Source organism: Platalea leucorodia (genome assembly GCF_965183815.1).
Source record: "Platalea leucorodia genome assembly, chromosome: 2".
Taxonomy (NCBI): domain Eukaryota; kingdom Metazoa; phylum Chordata; class Aves; order Pelecaniformes; family Threskiornithidae; genus Platalea; species Platalea leucorodia.
This window is the reverse complement of record NC_138824.1, coordinates 127,662,285-127,684,755: the sequence shown is the minus strand read 5'-3', so window position 1 is coordinate 127,684,755 and position 22,471 is coordinate 127,662,285. Positions and strand designations below refer to the sequence as shown.

Here is a 22,471-nt window from a genome sequence, read left to right as displayed (position 1 = left end):
TGGTAGAGATGACATTTGCCAGCTTCCCAAATACTTGTCTGACCAGGAGCTCCCAGGAAAACTGGTACCTTTATGTGCCACCAACCACTTATATCTTAAAGCTGTTCTGCTCTTTCCTGGTTGTGGAGCATTTGATTGGAAGCAAGCAACAATCCCACATAATTAGCTGCTCGTCACCCACCTCAGTTAGCAAGCTGGTGTGCAAACACTTTGCCATTTGCAAAATCTTTCACTCTTTTTTTTTTTTAAAGAGAAGAGTTATTTAAAAAAAAATAATCCAAGAAGTAGCATTCCCATAGAGCAACTAAAACCAGCTCAATTCATTGAAAAAGGTATATGCTACAAACTATTTGCCCATTTTTAGACACAACCGCACAAACAACGTAGTGTACTACTGTCTCTTCAGTGAACTTGCCAAATTGCACTGCCATGAGTTAGAGAAGAGCCTAGGACTTCGTGCTCTCAGGTCATTTTGTGCACAGGCACAAAAACATACTCACCCTTGGGCCTAAATGCAAATGAGATGCTGACTCCCCCATCAACGTGTTGCACTTTTCTTTGCATTTTATTGCGATGGCCCAGAAACATGGTCTTTGCTTTGTAGTGAAAACATTTTGCAGTGGCTTGGCTTTCTTTTGAAATGAGGCTCCCTTTATGAGCAGCCATGCAATAATGCAGATAAGGGAGGTAAGGCGAGCAGCGGAGCCGGCAGGGTTTATTTCCCAGGGTGGCAGGTTGCCTAAACGGTGACCTGTGGTGCAGGAGTGCCAGTAGCGAAAAGCACGTCTGGGGAAGAGCTCCTTAGGACCTCCGCTCTCCTACGGCAATGTGGCTGCATGCATCAGGTACTGTGGCCAAAACACATGTAAGTGGCTTCAGGGACAGAAGCGGGTGTCTTGCCCCACCCAGGAGGGCCAGAGGCAGGGCAGGGCTTTGCTGTCACCCCAGCAGTGGTGGGATGCCCGGTTCTTGTGGCTCAGGACGCTACGGCAGCAGGGAGCTGCCCACACTGCTCTGGATGCAGCAGAGGCACAGCCACACGCCGGAGCATCACTCGTGAGGCACTTTGTGAGGTTTAGTTTGCTGTGGTACGCCGCTGAAAAAATCATGTTCTGTGAACAAAGGAAGAGAGCAAGGATTTCTGTTTGTGTGTTTTCCACTCAAGAGGGAAAATACCCAGCAAAGCAGGGAAATAAAAACAAACACATCTGTGGTGCCTCGGCAGCCTGCTCTCAAAGGAAAACAAACCCAGAGGTCCTCTACTACTCTGTAGACTGTACAGTGGCCTGCCTGCATTTTTTTTTCTAGTGAAACCACAGCTGATTTACCCCAGTATTGCTGGGCAAAACGATCAGACCAATCTTTTCACCAGCAGTGGCTAGTTAAGAAAGCAGAAACAAAGTTTAGACTAACAACAGACTGAAGCAGCAGATAGGTCTTCCAACTTCCTCATCAACACTGACGTGTCTGGGGCCAAAGCACGGGTTTAACCCACTCTGCATAGGAGGATCAGCCAGGAAAAAGCACATCCAGACTTTCCACTGCTCCGAAACACTGTTTGGCTTCACTCAAGCGTGCTGGTTTTAATGTTTTCCGAAAGCAAGTTCTTTGCAGTAACCTCTTCCAGCAAATTACAGTGAAAAACAAATATAGCCATCATTCACAGACGCTCACAGTCTCCATACCAGCCCCTTTCAACTGCTCTACCTTTTTCTCAGCCACTCTAAAGCCAGTTGCAGTTGCTACCCCTTGTATCACATCACAGCAGACCCCTCAGCATCTATTTGGGTTACTCAGACCTCTCTCAGCTTCCCTCTTGATACTTCAACCTGTGCAGCGAACCTACTAATGGCTCCCTCTGAAGGTGACCTGCATCTCTTAGTTCCTCCCATTAAGGCAGAGAGCACGAAGTAAGGTTTCCAGCAGCAGAGAAACTGGGTGACCTCTTTTTCCCCACTCAGGCTACTAGTGACACACCCTGCCAGGCATAGGTTGGTGCTGCAAATCGTTGCGTTATCAATTGCATTTGTCATGGCAGCTGCTAGAAGACCCTGTGGAGATCATAAACAGCAAGCTGGAGCTTCAGGCCTTTGACCAAATCGATGAGGAAATCAAACTCATTGGCTACTTCAAAGGAGAAGACTCTGAACGTAAGATGAATGTGTTCCTTGTGGGGCTTGGAGCCTGGCTGGGGGTGCTGGGGTCAGGCATTTGTTCTTCTGCATGAACATTAAGGGTGTTTTAGGTGTTAAGGCAGGCTGTGACAGTGCCAAAATTGCTGGAGGATGAGGTGGGGTTGCAGGCCAGTTTCTGCTGTTGCTGTGCACGAGCTCATTCCTACACTAACAGCAGTGACCCTTCTGCAAGGTGTGTGCTGGCAGGAGAAGGGGGTGATAATCTGGGGTGTCCTGAAGTGAAGTAAGTCTACCTCACCCAAAATCAGCTGAGGTTACAGTTACGCTGGGTGAGCACCTAAAGGGAGCAAAGCTCCCCTTCTTATGAGCAGTGAGCCCAAAAGGTCAAACAAAGAGGGAGGGAGGCAAAGGGAAAGAGGGGGACACACATTAAGTACTAACTTGCAAACATACAGCAGCAGTAAGCAGGACACGGTAGGGCAGCCTGGCAGAGGCACTGACCTGTTTCTCCTCGCTGGACCCAGGACTGAGAAGAAGCTGGTCCCATGCCCTGAGGGATGTGCAACTCAGGGACCATTCTAGGCAAAACCATCAGCTTTCATGAGTCTTGAGAAGCCCTCGCCCAAGACTCCCCCCAGCAAGCCCCAGCCGTCTCCTCTGCCAGCCCCGAGCGCTCGCCCTGCTCTCCATGCGGTGCTGGCAGCGCGCACCCCACACTTGCAAGGCTTGCCTTTTGCAAAAAGACCGGTATTCCAACCTGAACGAGCAACGTATCACCAGGTCTGCTGCACCGCAACAGCCCATTCTCCTCTCCCTTCAGCTTTCTCACCCACTCCAAATGGGCTGCAGGGCAGCTCGGACAGGGCTGTGCCCCTAATGCTGTTCAGTAATAAGCATTTTGAAGAAAGGTGGGAAATACCTGCTATAAAGAGCTCCTGCCAGGCTGAGAGCATCCTTCCTGACCCCAGCTGAGGACCTGATACCAGTAACAGTGAAAACGTACCTCGTTCCTGCCCCCTCCTCCTGCACCAGGAGCAGCGTGCCTAATCACGCTTGGTGACTGTTTAGGGATGGCAGCAATCATTAATGCTGGAGCAACTCCATGCATTTCCCAGGCTGAAGTACTGCTTGTGCAAGAGGGCAGCTGCAAACACCCTTATCAACAGGCTGGAATTGTAACTCCCGGACCTTCTGCGCAGGGCTGCTGATTTCAGCCCCGGTTAAGCATGGCATGCCAGGATCTGTAGTTTTCCTGAGCACTGTGGGGTTACACAACATGTCCTATTCATTCCACATGAAGTGGTCCTTGTTTGTAAACCCTGGAAGGGTGGAAGAAACAGTGCCATCATCGGATGTATTTTGCAATAATTTATATTTGTTCTTCCCTAGTGCCTTCTGTGCTGATCAGACTGTGGACAGCTGCCTGTGAAATCTTTTCTTCATTCCCCTTTTCTCCTTCCAGATTACAAGGCATTTGAAGAAGCCGCCGAACACTTCCAGCCGTACATCAAGTTCTTTGCCACCTTCGACAAAGGGGTAAGCATCCACGAACCTCACCGTGGGATCTCACAGCCTCCACCACCTGTTTTCCAGAAGCTCAGGATGCTCCCAGATTTAATATCTGGCTCCAGCTTCTCATTTTCAGCATTCCTGTAATTTGTGGTATTGATGTCCGTGTTTGGATTTGGCCCTGTCACAAGATACAAGGCCATTGCTGCAGCATGGAGGCAGGTCCTGGTCTGGGTTTGGAAACCATCCCCATTAGGTTTGCGGGACCTTGACTCTGGCCTTGCTCTGCCCCAGTGCTTGAGACCAGTAGTGTAGAAAGCATCAGTGTTTTTTTTAACCAAGGAAAGATCCATTCATATTTTGTTGGCCACCACTAAGAGTGCATGCTCTGAAAGAGAGCAAGCACCTTGACCTCAGCTCTGCCACCGGGAGAGACTCTGGGTAGGCAAAGAGGCACATCAGGCTCACTCACCTCTGACCATCTGCGCTGCAACAGGTTGCCAAGAAGCTAGGTCTGAAGATGAACGAGGTGGACTTCTATGAACCGTTTATGGATGAGCCTGTTCACATCCCCGACAAGCCTTACACAGAAGAGGAGCTGGTTGAATTTGTGAAGGAGCACAAAAGGTACGTAGCATACAGGACACTCCTGGCAATGGGAAGTGGGTGAAGGTATCTGCCATCGCAGGCTTGCCCCTCTAGGGCATCCCTCTCAGTAAAAATTAGGATAACGGCCACCTTTTGGCAATTTTCTGATCCAGGTTTGAGATTTTGGATGGTCTTTTCCTTCTCCCAGAGGTGCAAGTATCTGTGCTGCAATCAGAGCCCACCACCATGGGGCTGTAACAACACAGCTTCCCTCCTCCTCCTCCTCCCTGGTTAGTCCTCCCTCAAAGAACAGGGAGGCTTGCAAGCAGTGGAGAGCAGAAAACTTGCCCTACTTGCCTGTGCTTTTAATTTAGGTCTGTACAGAAGATGATCTTCTCCAAGGCCTCTCAAGCTAAAACCAAATTCTGTCCAGTCCCCTCCTTCCTCAAAACACTTCACTAATAGGTATATCCCTCTCCTGATGTCAGATATGTCTGTAGGCAGATTGTGAGCTCAGACCAACGTTGGAGGAACTGTGATGGACTAAGAGGCTCCTGCTGACCACAGGCACAGAGAGGAAGCCACTGCTGTTATGGCTGTCTTAGTCCTCATCTGCAAAGGGGCTGAGCACCTACAACGTTTGATCAGGTCAGCGGGAGCTGTGGATGCTCCTTGCTTTTTGCGATCAGGGTTATTGCACAGTTGTTTAGGGACTTGGCCACCAACAGTCTGAAAGCGACTGGAAAGGCTGATCCCATGTAAAAGCACAGGGTTAAATATAAGGGCACAACTACCTATGAGGTGCTGTATTTTTACACTCTTAAAAATACAGCGCAGGATAGTCACGCAGGCTATCTGCTGCTCCTGCAACTGCATTTCCCAGCAGACATTCAAGGGACCAGAAAAGAGTTCAAGAAAAGCAGGGCCATTGATATAGTTAGGGGAACCCAAATCGGGCTGAGCTGGAGGTTTGTGTTCACACACAGAGGGTTCAGAGACAGGAGATCATCTCCAGAGTCTGCAAGTCACCGGACTCGGAAACAAATCTCTGCTTTTTCTGAAATATGAAGGGGTCCTCTATCTCACATGGACTCGCAGGTCACTTTGCTGACCTCCTGGACTTCCTGACCTCAGTCCTTCCCATTTTTCTTCCCGAGCTCTTTCTGACAGGCATCTGCCTCAGGAGGCTGATTAAACACAGTCAGCTAAGTGCTAGCCTAATAAGGCAAGCTCTCCACCAGCAGAAAATTGCAGTGGAAACCCCTGAAGTCTTTCATATTTCAAGATGCTATGTTGTGCTTGGTAGGAGCAAGAAGTTGGACCATATATTTTGCAAGTGCCAAGGCTTAGAAGGGAATTAGAAGGAATCTCATGAAATCAGATGCCTGAAATCCCAAACCTGCCAAGGTGCTGCCATGGCAGGGGAAAAACCCTGGGGTGGCAGTGATATGTTCCCAGCAGTTAATACTAAGTCGCTCGGAGCAGAAGTGCCTTGCCACCAGCGAAGGACCTAAAGCCAAAGGCTGGAAGTAGAATTCATCAGGCACAGAGATGATCAGGCCTGTAGAGAAAAACAAAGAGACCTCAGCAGCTGCCACGTGCTGGTTCCCTGTAGACAACTTGGCAGGATCTTCTGCTCTGCAAGAAAGTGTAAACGACCACTTGCCTCCTCCCCATCACATGGCAGACTCTCTCACTTCACTGCAGCTGGCAGGCATGGGCTATCCCTCTGCTGAGGTGCAAAGCCTCGCTGCCACCTCTCCATCCTGCAGAAGGAGCCCCATCGTCACATCACTGGGGAAAGCTCCCAGTGCTCAGCAGTACGCAGGCTCTTTAAGCATGCTTTACACAGCCCTTCCAAAAAGGCCTCCCTGCTGCTGTGCCCAGGCGGGCTTCACCTCCTCTTCCTCCAACCCTGGGTGGAAACGGCCTCAAGCTGCTCCAGGGGAGGTTTATGTTGGATATCAGGAAAAACTACCCGAAAGGGTAGTCAGGCACTGGCACAGGCTGCCCAGGGAAGTGGTTGCGTCTCCATCCCTGGAGGTATTTAAAAGACAGGTAGATGTGGTGCTCGAGGACATGGTTTAGTGGTGGACTTGGCAGTGCTGGGTTAACGGTTGGACTCGATGATCTTAAGGGTCTTTTCCAACCTAAACGATTCTATGATTCTATGAAATTGGGATTTGCTGAGCTCTCGCTGCAGCTTCAAGACAGGAGCTGAAGTGGGTGCCCAGGAGGAGCCCATACGCAGCCTCCTGGCTGATGCTTCCCTGGGCAGCTGTGGGCAGTGGTGGGAAAGTCCATCCCCTCCGGAGCAGGTCAGGAAGCTGCCGTTCAGCACAGTGGGGTGACTCACCCAAGGTGTCCGGCTGGGGATGGTGGCTGGGCACCACGACTCCGAGGTCTCAGCCCAGATTTTGCTCTCAGTTGCACAAATACAAATTACGTGGTAGTTCCTCTGCCTGCAGCAAGAGGCCTCTGGGTTCATGCCTGTTTCACATGCAAAGTGCTGGGGGTGGACCCCCCCCCGCCCTGTTCTCTGTAATTGTGGTGTAGCGACGTGGGGGCTGAATTCTGCTCCCTCTTATTCACCTAAACCCCAGTTACCTCGCTCCCTCCAACACTGGGGATTAACCAGAGTAAATCTTGAGTAACTCTGCAACAATCGGTACACGTGGGCGTGATCAAATCCTTCCCACCGAGTTTCCTTTCTCCAAGAGCTGCCCCCAGAAAACAGCTAGGGAAAGCATCTTGAAAGCCAGGTACAAGTACATAATATGAATTCACCTGATATAATCTCCAGCTCCTGACAATCAGCAGTGAGGAGACTTGCTGGGTCAAAAAATCTATCCCTGATCTTGTGCTTAGTGGCTATTTCTTCAATTTCTATAGTCATTTTTTACCTCATTTCTATTTTGATGATGAAAGTATCCAATTGTAATGAGTTCAGTGGCTGAAGGATGCATTGCATCAAAAGAGCATTCGTATTTGTTCAGCTTGTACCTGCTACCTAATAATTTCACTGTGTGCCTACTAGTTCTTGTGTTATGGGGAAGAATGAGTAGCCATTCCCTGTTTCACTTTTTTTTTTTCAGACCCCCTGCCAATATCCTCTTTGTTCAACTCTTTTACAAGATAAAGAGTTCTCATATATTTAATGTCCCCCAAACAGAGGTCCTTCCATATCTTCATTCACTGCAGCCATGTTTCCATGTCCCTTTTTCAGTTGTTCCATATCATTTCTGTGATGAGATGACCAGAACCACAAATACATTCACTGTGGAGGTGCATAGTGTAGTTGTCCATTGCTCTAACGGCATGATGTGTTTTCCCACCTGTTTGTAACCTTCTTTTTGCCTTTTGCCTTCGGAGCTGGTGCTTTCTCAATTTGTGACACCTGGGCCCCTTTCCTGAGAGACAATAATTAATTATAACTAATTTAGAACCCATTGTTGCACCTGAATAATCAGGGCTGGGTTTCTGCAAGTGCATTACTTCCTATGTCTATCATACAGACACTCAAGTCTCAGGAAATCCCTCTGTATCTCCTCATAGTCAGGCCTGTGTTGGGCATCTGAAGAACTGGATACGATAACGAAACACTGCCACATTCCTATTTGTCATCTTTTTCAGATTATGTGAGAATATGTTATGCATATGATCATGCTAAAGCATATGCTATGAATCTTAATTGGTTAATTACCTCTGTCGTGAAAACTGACCATTCATCTCGACCCTTCATCTTCCAATGTCATTAATCCACAGGAGGATGTCCCCTCTGATCTAACTGCAGCTTAGTTTCTCTGAGACCCTTTAGTAAGGACCCTTGTCCAATGGTCCTCTGAAGGAAGTTCACTGCATTGACCAGCATACCTTTGCCCACTCGCTGACTTGCTCTGGGAACTCCACCAGATCCATGGCCATCATTTTCCTCTTAAAGGCTGTACATCTCTTGTCCTATCACATCATATTCCTTCAAATGTCTGTTAACTCTGCTTTTGCTGGTAGCATCATGCCCATAAGGGAGTCACTCTTCCAGATCTGTGGCTCCTCGGGTCCTGTAGGAACTTCTAAAAAATGATCCTTGTTTCCACCGCTCTGGTAGCGAGGCAAACCCGAAGCAACAGGTTACACATCTCATTGATGCCACCTGGTCCTGGCCACATGCTGCTACTCCCTTTGCTAATTTATTCTAGGACCTCACTGACCAACACTTCTCTTCGCAACAGCTCCTGGGGCTGGTCTTCCAGGGAGACCCTCTCTGCTGGGGGAACCTCCCTGAACACCTGATGCCAGAGCAAGCGAAGGTGAAAAGGATTACTTGTGCTTGTCTGCTACGGCCTTGTGTTCCTTGGGTGCCTCTTTAACACCCCAGTCACCTCTCAGCCTGCCAGGCTCTCTGACGGGCTTCCTGCTACAGATGTGTCTGAAAACATTTACTATTCATTTTTTTTTTGTCCTTTATGAACTACTTCTCAAAAAAATTTGTTTGGCCAGTCTTATGGTTTAAATTTTCTTGCCAGCAGTTATTATGATGTAAATTTTCTTGCCAGAAGTTATTCTGTCTTCTTTGCTTCAGCAGAGTTTGGAAGGATTTTTATGGTGGAATTATGCTGGGGTAAAACCAGGAGAAAAGGGGAACAAAGCCCAGTAGGAATGTCCCAGGGACTGCAATACACAAGTGAATGGGTCACCTCGTGCTCTCAGCACGGACAGAACAATCTGCCATGTGTGGGACTAATTCACCAGTATACCCCAGCACAGAGAGGCATCTCATCTTCCCATGCACAAATAGCGTCTGCAGTGACTCCAGCTGGGGCAAGGGCAGGGTTTTATCACCATAAATAAAAGCATAAGTTGACCTACTGTGCCCCCAAGCTTGCATTCAAAACGTGGTGGCCAACGGCGCTGACTCCAGCAAGCAACCAAACGTGCCATGGTGACCTTTTCCGAGACACCAGCAGCGTCATGTGTGGTGGTGCTGGATGCGTCCTCAAAGAGCGTTTCTGTCTTCCTTTCAGGGCCACCTTGAGGAAACTGCGCCCAGAGGACATGTTTGAGACGTGGGTAAGCACGTGCGGGTGGGAAGCCTTGCGTCCCCTGAGAGCTTCCAACAAGAAACCACAGCTCAAAAGCTTTAGCCTCTGGCTGGGCTAAACAATATCTTTCCTTCCTTGCAAAGCCACTTTCCCTCCTCTGGGAAGAAGGAAAAGCCTTGGCTATGATACCCAGTGCCTGAGTTCAAACGGTGTGCTCAAACACTTTGCTCAACAGCGGTGGACAGCTGAGCTGGGTCCTGTTTGCTCCACAGAGAGAACAGGGAAAGCTAACCAAGTGTGCCAGGCAGGTGTTGAACCTCTGTAGTGGCCATGATATAGCTATGGAGAGCATCCTTCCCAAGGATGCTCTGTCTTATCTAACGGACATCGGTGCTGGTGGTGAGGTGACTTCAGAGGCCTGCTCGCTGGCTGAGCTACAGGGGTTGTACCAAACGGATGACGCATGGAAATTGTACCAGAGCAGTTGTACAATTCAAAATGCAAGCGAAGACAGGCAGTTCAGTTAATTATATAGATTACGGAGCAAACCGTGCATTGATTGCCCTTCTCATGGTGTGAGCAAGCTCCAAGTCAGTGACTGTGAAGAGCTAACCAGCGGTCTGCAAGTGTGGGGGAAAAGGGGAAGGGTGAAAATGAAAGAAAAATCGTGTCTAATAAATTATCCCTTTGCTGTGAATGAGTACGATGTTAATAGCCAGTCAGGGACCTTCAAGTGCCAGCTGAGTGCTGAAAAACAAAGCTGAACAGGTGCTTTACAGACACTAAGGAAGATGCAGTCATTCCTCCAGAAAGCTTGGCACATTTATAACAGCGTTCAGTTGCCTCCTTGCTTGGCCGTGTAACATGAAACGCTGCAGGACTCCGAAGCACCAAAAACCTTGGGAGTCTTTAATACAACAAGGCAAGAGGTAATAAAACTGAATCAGGAGTTACGAGTCGCTTAGGCATGATAGCTTTTCATTTTATTTCGAAATGCAGATTCTGTATAGAAGATAGCTTCCTAGAGCCACTGAAGTCCCTCCAAGTTTTTTCATGGGGCTTCAGTGGGACCCAAATTTCATATGCAGTGGTTTTGCTTTTATACTGACTATATTCGAAAATAGTCTGAGGAGAAGTGTGAATTGTCAGCGATGGGATGTTTGCTTTACCAGCAGCCTGGGAACATAGAGCTTGCCTCTGCTATGAGCAGGGGACTCGTACCTACAGGTGACAACGGGCCGGATTCTGATCTCGCTGCAAGTTCAGAACATCCCCAATGCCTTCACTGGAGTTACTCCAGTTCTGTTTGCTGCCTTGGAGGTCAGAATATAGCTATATTATATAGCTACATATATAATTATATATTGCATATATGTATAGTTTTTTTCATTTGGCTGTCTGACAATGCTGTGGGAAAGTATGGAGAAAAAGCAACAGTGTAGATTTTGTCAGCTGTAAGTGGTCTGAATCCCAAGTAAATCTGCCTAGAATGCCTTGGTGAAAATGTATTCCCCAAAGACGCCAGCAAAGGCCCAGCGTCTGCTATTGTTTTTAAAGATAATGTTTTCCCCTTAATCTTACAGGGCTTTTTTTCCTTTCAGTTTTTGATGGTGGCTTTGTCACCTCTGGGCTCAGAAGGGAAAAGAAATTAGCATTTAGATGGGAATTTTTTCTCGCATTAAAACCAATTGAAATGGAAACCGGGACCGGCAGCAAGTGAGGAAGGCGAAGCTGATCCGCGGGATAATTCAGAGATGACATTCATAGCAGGCGGATGATGAACCGGCCGGCAGATCCATTGGCCTTTGCCAATATCATTACCCATTACTCATGTGTCTCATGGAGAAAAGCAGTCCACCAGGTTGTAATTTCTGTCCTCCGCTCACTGGAGCCCTGAAATGAGCCTCCCACTCAATTCCCCTTGCTGCTCATGGAGACTCTCACCTAGATCAGAGACCCTTCACCTCCTGAAAGGTGTCCAAGTGAGCCACCTCGCCTCTCGTGTTGTGAGGAAACCTCCTTTGCTGGCCCCGAAGGAGCATGTTTGGCGTCTGAGCATGGTGGCAGATATTTGTTTCCCTGCAAACCATCCCCTGGCAGCTGCAAATTTATAAGAGTAGGTGGCCTCGGGCATGGAGGGTGAGCCCATATTCCCATGCTAGAGAGCCCTTGCCCTTCTCTGCAGGCAAGGTTTTGCCCCACACCATCGGAAGCTCCCTTGCCTTTGCCATCGTGGTGCCCACCTCATTTTTAGCTGAAGGGTTTCAGCAACGCCACCCAAACTACCTGCTTCAGCACCTATTACCTCCACGACTCGGCCTCACCTCAGGTCCCATTTCTGGTGTCTCGGTGGGGCTCCAGTCAAGCCTCCCTTTGCAATCGTCCTGTTCCTTTGAAGGCATCCCACCGCTCCTCACCTCCAGCAACCGCCTGGGCTCTGTCCTCCCTCCCTGGCCCATCAGTAACAGTTTTGTTGTTTCCAGGAGGACGACATGGAGGGAATCCACATTGTGGCCTTCGCCGAAGAAGACGACCCAGGTAGGAGGCTGTTTTCCTCCTTATGTGACTCTCCGTCGCTCAAGATGGTGTAGTTTCATTGCTTTTGTTTGCATTGTGGAGCCCCACGCCCCAGCTGGGACGGGGACCCCCAGCCTGCCGGGATGGGGAGCCAGGATGCTTCTGGGAGTTTATGCTAGCAGGTGTGCTAGCCGGGATTCAAATTCTGGGTATAAATGGATGGTCAGCTGGGAAAAAATAGTCATTGCCTCCACCCCAGCGCCAGGATTTGCTCCCTGACTCTGCATCCATCTTGCTGTGAGGCTCCGGGAAAGTGCTGAGTGTGTGATGTGCATGCGGGAAACCCGTGGGCATCAGCTCCCGAAAAGCCGTGGCCTCGGCGCTTCTCAGCACCGTCAGCGTGCCAAAACCCTTCAGCCTCTCGGGGGCTCAGTTCCTCCCTCGCCACAAGAAAATAGCGACATTGTTCCACTCCACGGAAGGATTACGAGGCTTAATTCATGTGTAACTAATTTCAATACCCGGGGAGGATGCTCAAAATTAAAAGCCTTATTATCAGCAGAAAGAGCTGGGAGACAGCATTTTAATGAGAACTATAAACAACTCCTGTGTGCACAGGGGGGTGAGGGAAGTTGAAAACCCCGCGAGCGAAAAGTGCCTGCGTGTTTGCAGGAGAGGGCTGCAGCGGTTTATGTATCATTTCAGATGGTTTTGAGTTCCTGGAAATCCTGAAGCAGGTTGCCAGGGACAACACCGATAATCCCGACCTGAGCATTGTCTGGATTGACCCCGACGACTTTCCTCTGGTGAGTGGCAGGGGCTCCTTGCCTTTCTTGGTTTAATTCATGGATGTGTGTGTGTGTGTATGCACGAGCACAGGAATTGCCCCAGCGCACGCACAGGTTATAAAGGATGGGAAACGGGAACGCGGGTGATCCCTGAGAGCTGCTCGTTTGGGGCTGCCTCCCATGAAGGTGGTGTCTTGGGAACACCCCCAGAGCCCCCACTTTTCCTTTGCCGTGTGCGACGGCCCAAGCTTGCCTCCAGCCTCTCTTCCCTCCCATCCACTCATTGATGCGCGCTCCCCGCACCACAGCCCAGCCGGCTGAATTAATGCAACGGGGTATTGCAAATGCCCTTGTCTGAGCTTTGTTTCTCTCTCCTGCAGCTGATCACTTACTGGGAGAAGACCTTCAAGATTGACCTGTTCAGACCACAGATCGGGGTGGTGAACGTCACAGACGTGAGTAGCACATGCCCAGAAAATCCAGCGATCCCAAGATTAGGGTGCTAGAAAGGATGGGATACAAGGTCTGCTGGAATCGGTGGGATTTCTGCTGTTAAGTGGAAGTAGACCAGGCTTTTTCTCCAGGAAAAATTGTAAAGACCTCACCATTCCTACACGCAGCTGGGTTCATAACACCTGCAACGTAAGGCTTCAGGGCTTTGGTTTGAGCAAGTTTCTGCTGCTGAGTCGCACACAAACTACGTCTGCTGAGGACAGGACCAGCCCCTGTGGTCTGAGCTTCAGGGCTTTGCCTGGTTTTGTTTTCAAGCTCTCACATTTCCACCCCAACCCACAGCATGCACCATTGTGCCCTGCTCTGACCGAACCTGGGTGGGTTTGTGGGGGAAAATGTGTGTGTATGGAGGGGGGAAGCAAGCTGTGCTTAGGGGAGGAGAATTCAAGAAAAAGGAGGGTGTTTTTTTCAGCAGAAGCAGAATGGCCCAGCTTGAGTGTAGGAGGGAAAGATGGTCCCCAGCAGATGACAGGGAGAAACTGCACAGCTTGAAAAAAAAACAAATAAATACACAGCCTTAATAAAAGTATGACATAAACTGGTAACGGAGGGATCCTGCTGGGGCAAAGAGGGTATACTGGGGTTCATCCAGGCCCTCCTCCTCAGCCACTGCTGTGCGGGTGGTGCTGGAGGGATTTGGGTGGGAAGAGGAGACGTCCACCCCATGCCCGGTGGCAACGCAGGGTTTCCACACCGTGCCGCAGCCGGCAGCGCTGCAGAGGGCGAGCCGCACAGGCAGGCGCTGCTTTGGCACGGCTGCGGTGGTGGTGGCACCCACAGCACCCGCAGCTGTGCTATCGGGCCAGCTTTCTAGCAGCTACTGTTTTCACCAAGGTTGCCTTCAAGCCAGCAAACCATGGGACTGATGTCAGGTTGCCCGCACACCGTGAGCTTTTAAGGCCGGTGGGAGAGGGACCCATCCGACCCCCAAGAGCAGAGATCTGGGGAGAGCTGCTGAGTGCAATGTAGCGTGCATCACGGCCCTGACGTGACAACGGAGAGAAACCACGTTTCCTCTTTCTGACAATAACAGTCCAGACGATCAGAGAGCACGTAATGCGGCGCGCTCCAGCCTGGCTTGCTTATTACCTGAGTTTATTTTTGAAGGTTAAGTGATGGGTGTTTTAAGCTCTTTAAAATGAACCTGTGGGGGTATGTAAGTGTCTCTGGAAGCAGAAATCTCTCCACTGCAGAAATGTTTGTAATTTAGTGCTTGACTTCGTGTTTGAAATTTCAGCTGTATGGGAACCTGATGTTTCATTAGAAGAGAGCAGAGAGGGACTTAGGGTTGGGACAACAGTCTGGGGCTGGGTGCTGGTCCTGGCTCCACCACCGACTTTGCTCCCAGCTCCCACGTCCTCTCTCCTGTACCTCCCCAGAAAAAGAGGGACGGCGAGGAAGTACTAGGTGATTGTGCCTCCTGTTATAACAAATGCTGCAAGACCATAAGATGGGAGACGTGGTAGGGAAGGCAAAGCAATGGTGTTATGAAGAAAGTGGAGGCCCTGGATCTTGCCCGCCCCATTGAGGGGAAGGAGAGGGAAGCTCACAGGCTGGCTTGGGAGTTACGGAGTAGATGCGGTGCTGGCTGGATGTGAGCGGTACTTTACCTGTAATAGAGCAGCATCCACCAGACCATGGGGCAGACACCTAGAGAGTGGGGACCCAGTGGGTTAAGTCTCGTTAGCAGAATGGTTAAGGGAGAGACAAAAGGGAGGAGGGCCAAGATAGCATCTGTCACCCAAAATCATGAGAGAAATGAACAGGCAAGCCAGGATTAGAGCCCAAGTCTTCCAGGCTTTTGCCCTTATTACTAGCCCACAGTATCTCTCTTCATTATATTTACTGCAGCTGGCCATGTTTAAGTCATATCAAAGCTATGTTAAACACCTATCAATGAAAATTCATGGAAGTAGGATTGTCAGTGGCAAGAGAATCATATAGAAAGCAGTATTAGGCAGGAACATATGCCTTATTATCCAACAGTCACTCAGAGACCTGTAGAAACTCATGCATTATCTAGCTTTGATAAAGTAAATGTTTCAGGTTGTTGATTATAGTATTTGAAGTTTTTATTTCATTCCTCTTAAGTCTGTTTTCTGTTCCTCAAGAGAGAGATTTAAGAAAGTTCTAGGTTGGCGGGTGATATCTAAAACAAACACTGAGCTCATTTCGTTATTTCAGTGTTACATCACTGCTTTCAGCCAAGTTACACAAGTACAAAGTGGGACTTACACAACAGAGTAAAAATAAACACTGCTGTTGGCTTTGGTGGACATAACCCCCGTGACCCCATCGCTTCTCTAAAAACCTGCCAATACAAACACCAGAGCTACCAGTGGCCCCCACTGGCCCGCCACATCGTAGTGGCTCAGGACGAGGGCCACGACGAGCTACAAAATATTGCTGCTTTATTTGCACAGCATCTTCTCTAGGTGCAAGGGGCCCACTCCTGTTTCCCTTATTTAAAGGTGTCACTTTTTGCTGCATGAACAGTCCTGAGGTTGGAGGCAAGATCATTTGCACGAAGGAAGAGCTGCATGCTTCTCTGTGGCTCTTTTTTATTACAGTTTTGGTGTTTTAGGAGGAAAATATCGTAAGGAAGGAACAGCTTTCCCTGAGCAGAAATTGGTCTGGCTTTTTAGCAAGCCATACAACAAGGAGAATTAGGTACCATTAGGGGCGCATTCGCAAAAGCCGGTAGTTATCTTCTGGCATATGAAAACCACTTGCTTCTGCAACATCACACGCTGAAGAAGATAACCTCACAGCACCTCTGCAAAATAGGAGGCTGATCCTATTTTACGGAGGGGAGACAGTGAAGGGAAAAGGGCTTACCCAGGCATTTACCCAAGGAACCTATAGCAAAGCAGGGAGAAAACTTTTCATTTCCAGGTCTCAGAGATCGTCAAAGCTATGCGTCCTGTCCCTGGCTAATAGCTGCAATTTAGACAGCATCTTCTTACTGAATCCCTCCATCCCCTCCAGTTTATGGAAGTAATGCAGACAGCTGGAGAGAAAGAGTAGGGGGCACCTGTAGCGAGGGCATTGGTGTTTTTCACCATTCTTCAGCTGGAACATGGTTGAGACGATCTGAGGAAAGGCTCTCCCAAGAGGAGCAACCGCTATCACGTGTGGAGAGTCCAGAGCAACATCCTGAGGCAAAGGTGATGGTAAAAGAGGCTGGGGAGAAGGGGTGCTGAGAGCAGGGTGTAAAGGCTCAAAGGAAGAGGTCCCAGAAGGGCTCTGGAAGGAAAGAGGGAAACGCCGTGATGTCCTGTGAACTGGGGCAATGCAGGTGGAGCTGGCATGGGTTCCTTTATGCTCTCTTTGGGTAGACTTGGAGTCTACAGAACTGGCCAGAGGGGGTGAGGACAATGCACCAAGTGGACGATGCTCTTGCTCACAGGTGTAGGCACTGCAGGAGAAGAACGGGCAGCGGGCACACATCTAACCCAAGGCAACCAGTACCACACGCTCATGTAAACCCATTGGCCAGTCCCACTGCCCCCAGCCAGAAGCAACAGCACTTCAGGGGCAAGTGGTCATCCCAACGTGTGGGCAGAGAGACACCGTGGTCCAGCCTGCTCACAGGCTGCGGCAGAGAGGGAGCCAATGCCACCACCACCCCTGCACCCCACCCGTGGTCCAGCCCTTACCCCCACAACAGCAGGGTAACTGATCTTCTCCCTGTGTCTCTGAGGGTGGCTAATCCCCCATCACCTGTCCCCGCAGGCCGACAGCATCTGGATGGAGATCAGAGATGATGATGACCTGCCCACAGCCGAGGAGCTGGAGGACTGGATAGAGGACGTGCTTTCTGGGAAGATAAATACCGAAGATGATGACGACGACGATGACGATGATGACAATGACGATGATGACGACGATGATGACGATGACGACGACGATGATGATGACGACGATGACGACTAACTGTGACTCTGTGCAGTTTGACTTGTGGGGGCTGAGAGGCCTCCCCCTGCGGCAGGTCCCTCCATCGGAAGACCTGCGTTTGAGCGTCAGCAAGCACCGCTGCTCCTCTTTCCCCCTTGCCCCGCTCCCCCTGCCCCTGCCCTTGCCGGGACCCCCCGGCCTGATTCTCAGCGGTGCTGAGCCACCGGGACTGCCCCTGCGGCGGGCGGCGCCTGCAGGCACCCAGCACCGCTGTAAATCATGCCTCCTTAGTAAGGACAATAGGAATCTGCAGGGAATCTGCCTCCAGTCCCCCAAGGGCAGGAGGAAAGGGCCTGCCCGCTCGCTGCCAGAGGGACACAGGGAGCCAAGTTGTATCTTCCATGCTCATCGGCCCAGCACTTAACATCCAAAGACCAAATCTCACTTCAAGACATAGGGAAGGCCACTATAAAGTTTAGTCCTTTTATTAAACACAATGCCCTTTGCAGCTACTCTGCCAAGACCACTCAATCCTGCAAGTTCTGCTGCGGGGGTCTGTAGCTATTAACATGCTAGGAGAAGCAAAAAGCTTTGGGAGGGGAGGAAGGCTTTAGGGATGCTATTTAAGGTTTCAGTGATTCCATACAACGACAGGATATTCTTGTCTAGCAGCGCAGTGCAAAACCAAGTACCACGGTCCCTGTCTGAACCTCTTTCTTCTTGAAAGCTGAGGCCAAAGATAGGGTAAGTGCAGGTGGTCTGATATGCGACATCAAAACTTGCGAGTTTCTGAACTGCTGCAAAGGCTGATCCAGGTCTGAGCCCAGACCCCTGAGGCTGAAGATCATGGCACCAAACCGTTGGTCTTAACCCCAAAGAAACACCAGAGCAGACCGCGGGCCAGTTCCGAACATCTGCAGCCAGGGCCTACCTTGCCTTTCAGGTGAACCTCAGCGGGATTGAAGGTGGTACACATGAGATAGACAGCATACTCCTGCCAGTGGAAACATTCATAGGGGCCCACCCTGAAGCCCTCCTGTTCCCCACAACCTTTCCAGCTTTAGCTGACTTTTAATCCAAAGCCTACATAGCACCTTTTCCCATGACCAAGATGTTGGGAGGGAACACATCCATCCAACCATATTAGATGCTGGATAATGAGAGTTGGGCAATGAGCAGTGAAAGGATTCAAGCTGTTTGGCTTTTAAGTACTCAGTTGTTACTCCCTGCTTAGAGACTCGGATGTCCCATGGTAGCCCACGAGAAGCCTCTTTTGACTGCAGACCGAGAAGGAGCTCAGGGCGCCAGTTCGCAGCCAAGGGGGTCACTCGCAAAGCAAAGGGTCAGCAACTCCGTCCTGGCGAGTGCAGCACCATCCATGTGCAGGTCACTGCGACAGTGTTAGGTCTCCCTGCTTTCCCATGCCGGCAGATTTCAATTGTCTTAGCTTATTAGGTTTAACAATAGTGCAATGAATGGAGAGTTTGGAGACAGCTTTATCTTTATAAATACATGTATAAATATGTTCTCCGGTCGTTCAGACTTGTTAGCGTAGGTAGGGTACACATGTCCTCTCTTGCTACTGATGAAAAACATTGTCTGACCTTTCTTGTACTGGCTTACGCCAGAGGTAAGTGATGTTAGGGGAAATAAGAGTGTGAGGGACAGGAGAATCGGAGCTCGTTATATGAATGCGAATCAGCCTGATGAGAAACAAGGTTTACACACTATATATTTCCTTTATCAGATGAACTGCAAAGCAAGATTTTATAGATTTTTTTTTTTTTTCCTGCCTGTTGATCAGTCTCTTTGACTCTCTCTCTACGTTAGCGGAAATAGAAATTTGAAACTACTGGTATAAAAAAGCTGAAGTACTGATATATTCCTATGTGTGCCGTATCCCCTTGGTGGAACGTGCCAGCGTGAACAGCTGGATATCTGTATATCTCTATGTATATGAATGAATACTGTGCTGATATGGTATATGACTGTAGGCCACGTTAGCTCCTCATTGAACATCAAACCCTCAACCCATGCTTTTCAGGCACAGCTTATTAGAAGAATAGACAGGACAGCAAAGCCCCTAGGTCAACATTGTCTTTTATATACTTGCCCTTTCTTGCTTCTTTATGATGGACAAGCACTGCCTGGAAGACTTGAACCAAGTGAGTTTGGGGAGACCATCCGCCCGGTTATGAACAACTGGGGTTACGAACAACTCAGCCCCATCCCAGAGGACCTGGTGGAGACTTTCAGAAGGCGCAAAATGCAGAGTGCTCTCAGCCTGGAGCTCCCCTCCTCTCCTTCGCCCCCCTCTCTCCTGGCCGGAGGGGTGCCCAGCGCCCTCCTCCTGCTCTTCCCTTTCAGCCGTTTCCTCGAGAGGTTTGCTGGAGGACGCCGGCTCGGGGAGAGAGGGAGCAAGCAGGACTCACGGTCTCATTGATGCGCATCGCTAAGGAGCGAGAACAGGCAAAACTAGCAGTTTAGTCATCTCCTAGTCTGTGAGTAAGGGACAAACACTGCTTATGTTACTCACCTCAGCAAAGTACTTGTTTATCTTTACCCTGGGGCTATTCCCAGGAGTAAAACACGCACAGTTTCACCCTGCATAAGGTAACAGCCTGCATAGGCCCCGCAGCTCCTATCAGTCACCGCAAAGCACCATGACCTTCTATAAACATGAAGAACAAATGAAAAGTTGCCTTTCCCAACTGCACTGTCTCCAGTCATCCCGATTGCCTGGGTACTCTCCGTGAACCTCCCCTCCCGCTGTGGATGCCCGTCTGTTCTGGTGTGCCCCTCTCTAGGTGCTCCGAGACGCACTGCTTACACAGGCAGAGCAGGCAGACCCTGCAAACGGCACTACGGACCTGTGCAAGCCCACAGGTGTTTCACAGGCAGGTACACATTTCAGTGCATCAAGCAACAGAGCTCCGAGGGAAAAAAAAAAAAATAACGTAGTGGTGCCTAGCCTTACAGAGAGGCCAGTGAGGCTGAGCTCGTACTGGGGCTGGTGTCAGTAGCTTATGGAAAGTTTCCCTTGAGTTATGAGAGAAAGGGCTAATCCTACGGCTGCCACTCCTTCACGGTGCCAGCACAGTCCTTGATGGGGCCACCCTTTCCCTCTTCCCTCATCCCCCCATTACGGTTTTCATGGTTCTCTTTGCCCATGAATGGGAACTTCTTATCTTCAGCTTATGGGATAAACACAGAAAAAGTTAAGAAAACATTGGGGCAGAGGAAGGATTGCAGCAAGGAAGAGGAGCAGGCAGCAAAGCCTCTCCCATTCACCCATAACGCCTTGTCTGCCCCGAGTTCATAGTGACTGAACCACTGAATGAGGTAATACCTCTTGTGAAGAAGGTGGCGGCTTGAATTTGAGTGTCTTCCTTGCAGGGACAGGTAAGATACTGGCACGTGGAGGTATCACACACAGGACCCCATGCACAGGTGCTCCTGGGCTCCTCTGTCAGAAGTAGGCACAACTGGCACATGAAAGGCACAAGCGACCCTAAGGAGCAAAGTCAGCCTAACCCTGCCAACTACGCACTCAAAAGCAAAAGGTCAGTACATTCGGATGAGGAACCAGCAAAAAAACTTCTTTATTTAAAAAAAAAAAAATGTGCGCATGTGGGCAGCACTGAGTGTTTCTGCAGGCAAGTCTGTTAAGCGTGTCCCTCTCTTAGCAAATAGATCTTTTTCTCCAAAGTGTTAATTAGACATTCACATTAAATGGGCCTTAGTACACATAAAGACAGACGAGGAATCAGACTTTGCCTTCATCCAGTTGTGAGTGCTTCAAGTTGATCAGTCACTTCAAAGTAGCCACAAACCCTAGCCTTACCAGCCCCCAGCGATGGTGAGGACCCCCCCTCGCAAGCGATACACGGCAAGAACACAAATTCGTACGCCGCCTCCTCCCAGTCCCCAGACACGGGGCCGGGGGCCACGGAAGAGGGGTTTGCTCGGTGCGCTGTACCGCAGGCCACCCCTTGAGGGAAACCCATCAAGAGCCATATGCTACAGCTATCATGCAGAAGCACGGAGGAGAAAGCGTCTGCCTTTGCAGCGGACCCAAGGACACCGATGGAGAGGCACTGTGAACCAGAAACCGCTCTGAGCTAACGTCACCCCTTTGGGAAAGAGCTCCAGAAGGAGAGGACAAGGGAGGCAGGCTGGAAGTGACAGATTACTCCGTATTTTCAGGGTCAGGAGTGCTTGTGCTGTTTCTGAGGAGTGCTGAGAGTCTCCTGTGCTGCCCTTGGGAGAAGAACGGCCCCGTAGTGAAACCAGAGATCTCAGCTGCTTCCCATCCCAGAACAGAGCTGCTCAGCCAGATGCCAACATGCACGCACAGCCGAGGACACCGGCTGCTTCTCCGTGTCTGTCCACACATCATACCTCAGAAATGATTGATTCATTACCAAGACCAAACAAAAACCATTGCCTTTTATTCCCAGAGAAATAATTAATTAGACAGGAACATATCACTTCCCAGCTGCCGCTGACTTGCAGCGCTGTGAAGACAGGCCAGGATTGCATCTGGATTCCTCTCTGCCCCAGCAGAGACTTTGACTTTGGGGAAGCCCCGCACACAGCCAGCTGCACACTGATGCTTGGACTTGGGGGGGCTGAAGAGGGAGAACAGCAACAAGCACCAAGGCCCTCCAGGGCAAAGCAAACTCCCTCCTGTCTACTTTTACACCTCGGGTATGTCTACGCTGCACAGTGCAGTGCCACCTGCTAGAAACTGGAAGCAGCAGAGCACAGCAGGAGGGTAGTTAACCTCGGTAAAGAGCCTGCGCCAGCAGGACTGTGTCCTACCCCAGACCCAAGACTCTGTGCAGCACCCCGCTGCGCTGCAGCATCCCCTGCCTTTGCCCTGTTCCCTGGTACCACCGACATCTGGGCAAAGCAGCCCTCCAACAGCCAGTAGCCCCCAGGGCCAGCGGTGGGATGGCTCTCACACCCGTTTGGCAGAAGATGATGTCTAATGATGACGCGGACCATGGGGCAGGGGTCAGGGCAGAGCCAGCCCTCTTGGCCCTGCTCCTAGAACGCTCCCTGCCAGGTTTAAAAGGTGCTAAACTATTTAAAGGCGGGGGGGAAGCTACAGAGCTTCCTTGCAGCTTGAAGACCCATTTCTGGAGTCAGATTATGGGCAGCTTTTGGGATGGAAGCACAGATCCTTCCGGCGCCTCGCCCCCCCTTTCTGCTCCCCCCTCGCGCCTTCTCTCGCTGAGCCCCGGTGATGAAGCGCATCAGCAAAGCACTCGAAGGACTTCTGGTATTGTCCCTAATGATACGGGCAACGAGAAGAAAACACAGCTTTTTCACCTTCTTTTCATCCCTCTTGACTTAATTACTCTTCTCGTCTTCACTGGCTCCCCTAATTTTTTTGCTCTCTCCATTTCCATCCAGCCTGCCTTCCTCCCCTCCTCAGCCCACCCCCACAGCATATGGTACCGAGGGTCGCTTAAGGACA

At 50.1% G+C, this 22,471-nt stretch overlaps 1 protein-coding gene across 1 annotated transcript in view; it reads left to right on the top strand.

Annotated features, from left to right (window-relative positions):
- The window catches only part of CASQ2 (calsequestrin 2), a gene marked incomplete at its 5' end in the record, with an annotated part of 35,063 nt that extends 16,094 nt beyond the window's left edge, over positions 1 to 18,969 (top strand). The window contains 8 exons of the mRNA XM_082337608.1: positions 2,039 to 2,150; positions 3,598 to 3,671; positions 4,141 to 4,271; positions 9,254 to 9,299; positions 11,755 to 11,809; positions 12,494 to 12,594; positions 12,957 to 13,031; positions 16,825 to 18,969. Of these exons, the coding sequence (XP_082193734.1) occupies positions 2,039 to 2,150; positions 3,598 to 3,671; positions 4,141 to 4,271; positions 9,254 to 9,299; positions 11,755 to 11,809; positions 12,494 to 12,594; positions 12,957 to 13,031; positions 16,825 to 17,025 (795 nt within the window). The 3' untranslated portion in view covers positions 17,026 to 18,969. The remainder of the gene's footprint in view (positions 1 to 2,038; positions 2,151 to 3,597; positions 3,672 to 4,140; positions 4,272 to 9,253; positions 9,300 to 11,754; positions 11,810 to 12,493; positions 12,595 to 12,956; positions 13,032 to 16,824) is intronic.
- Between the last annotated feature and the right edge of the window lie 3,502 nt (positions 18,970 to 22,471).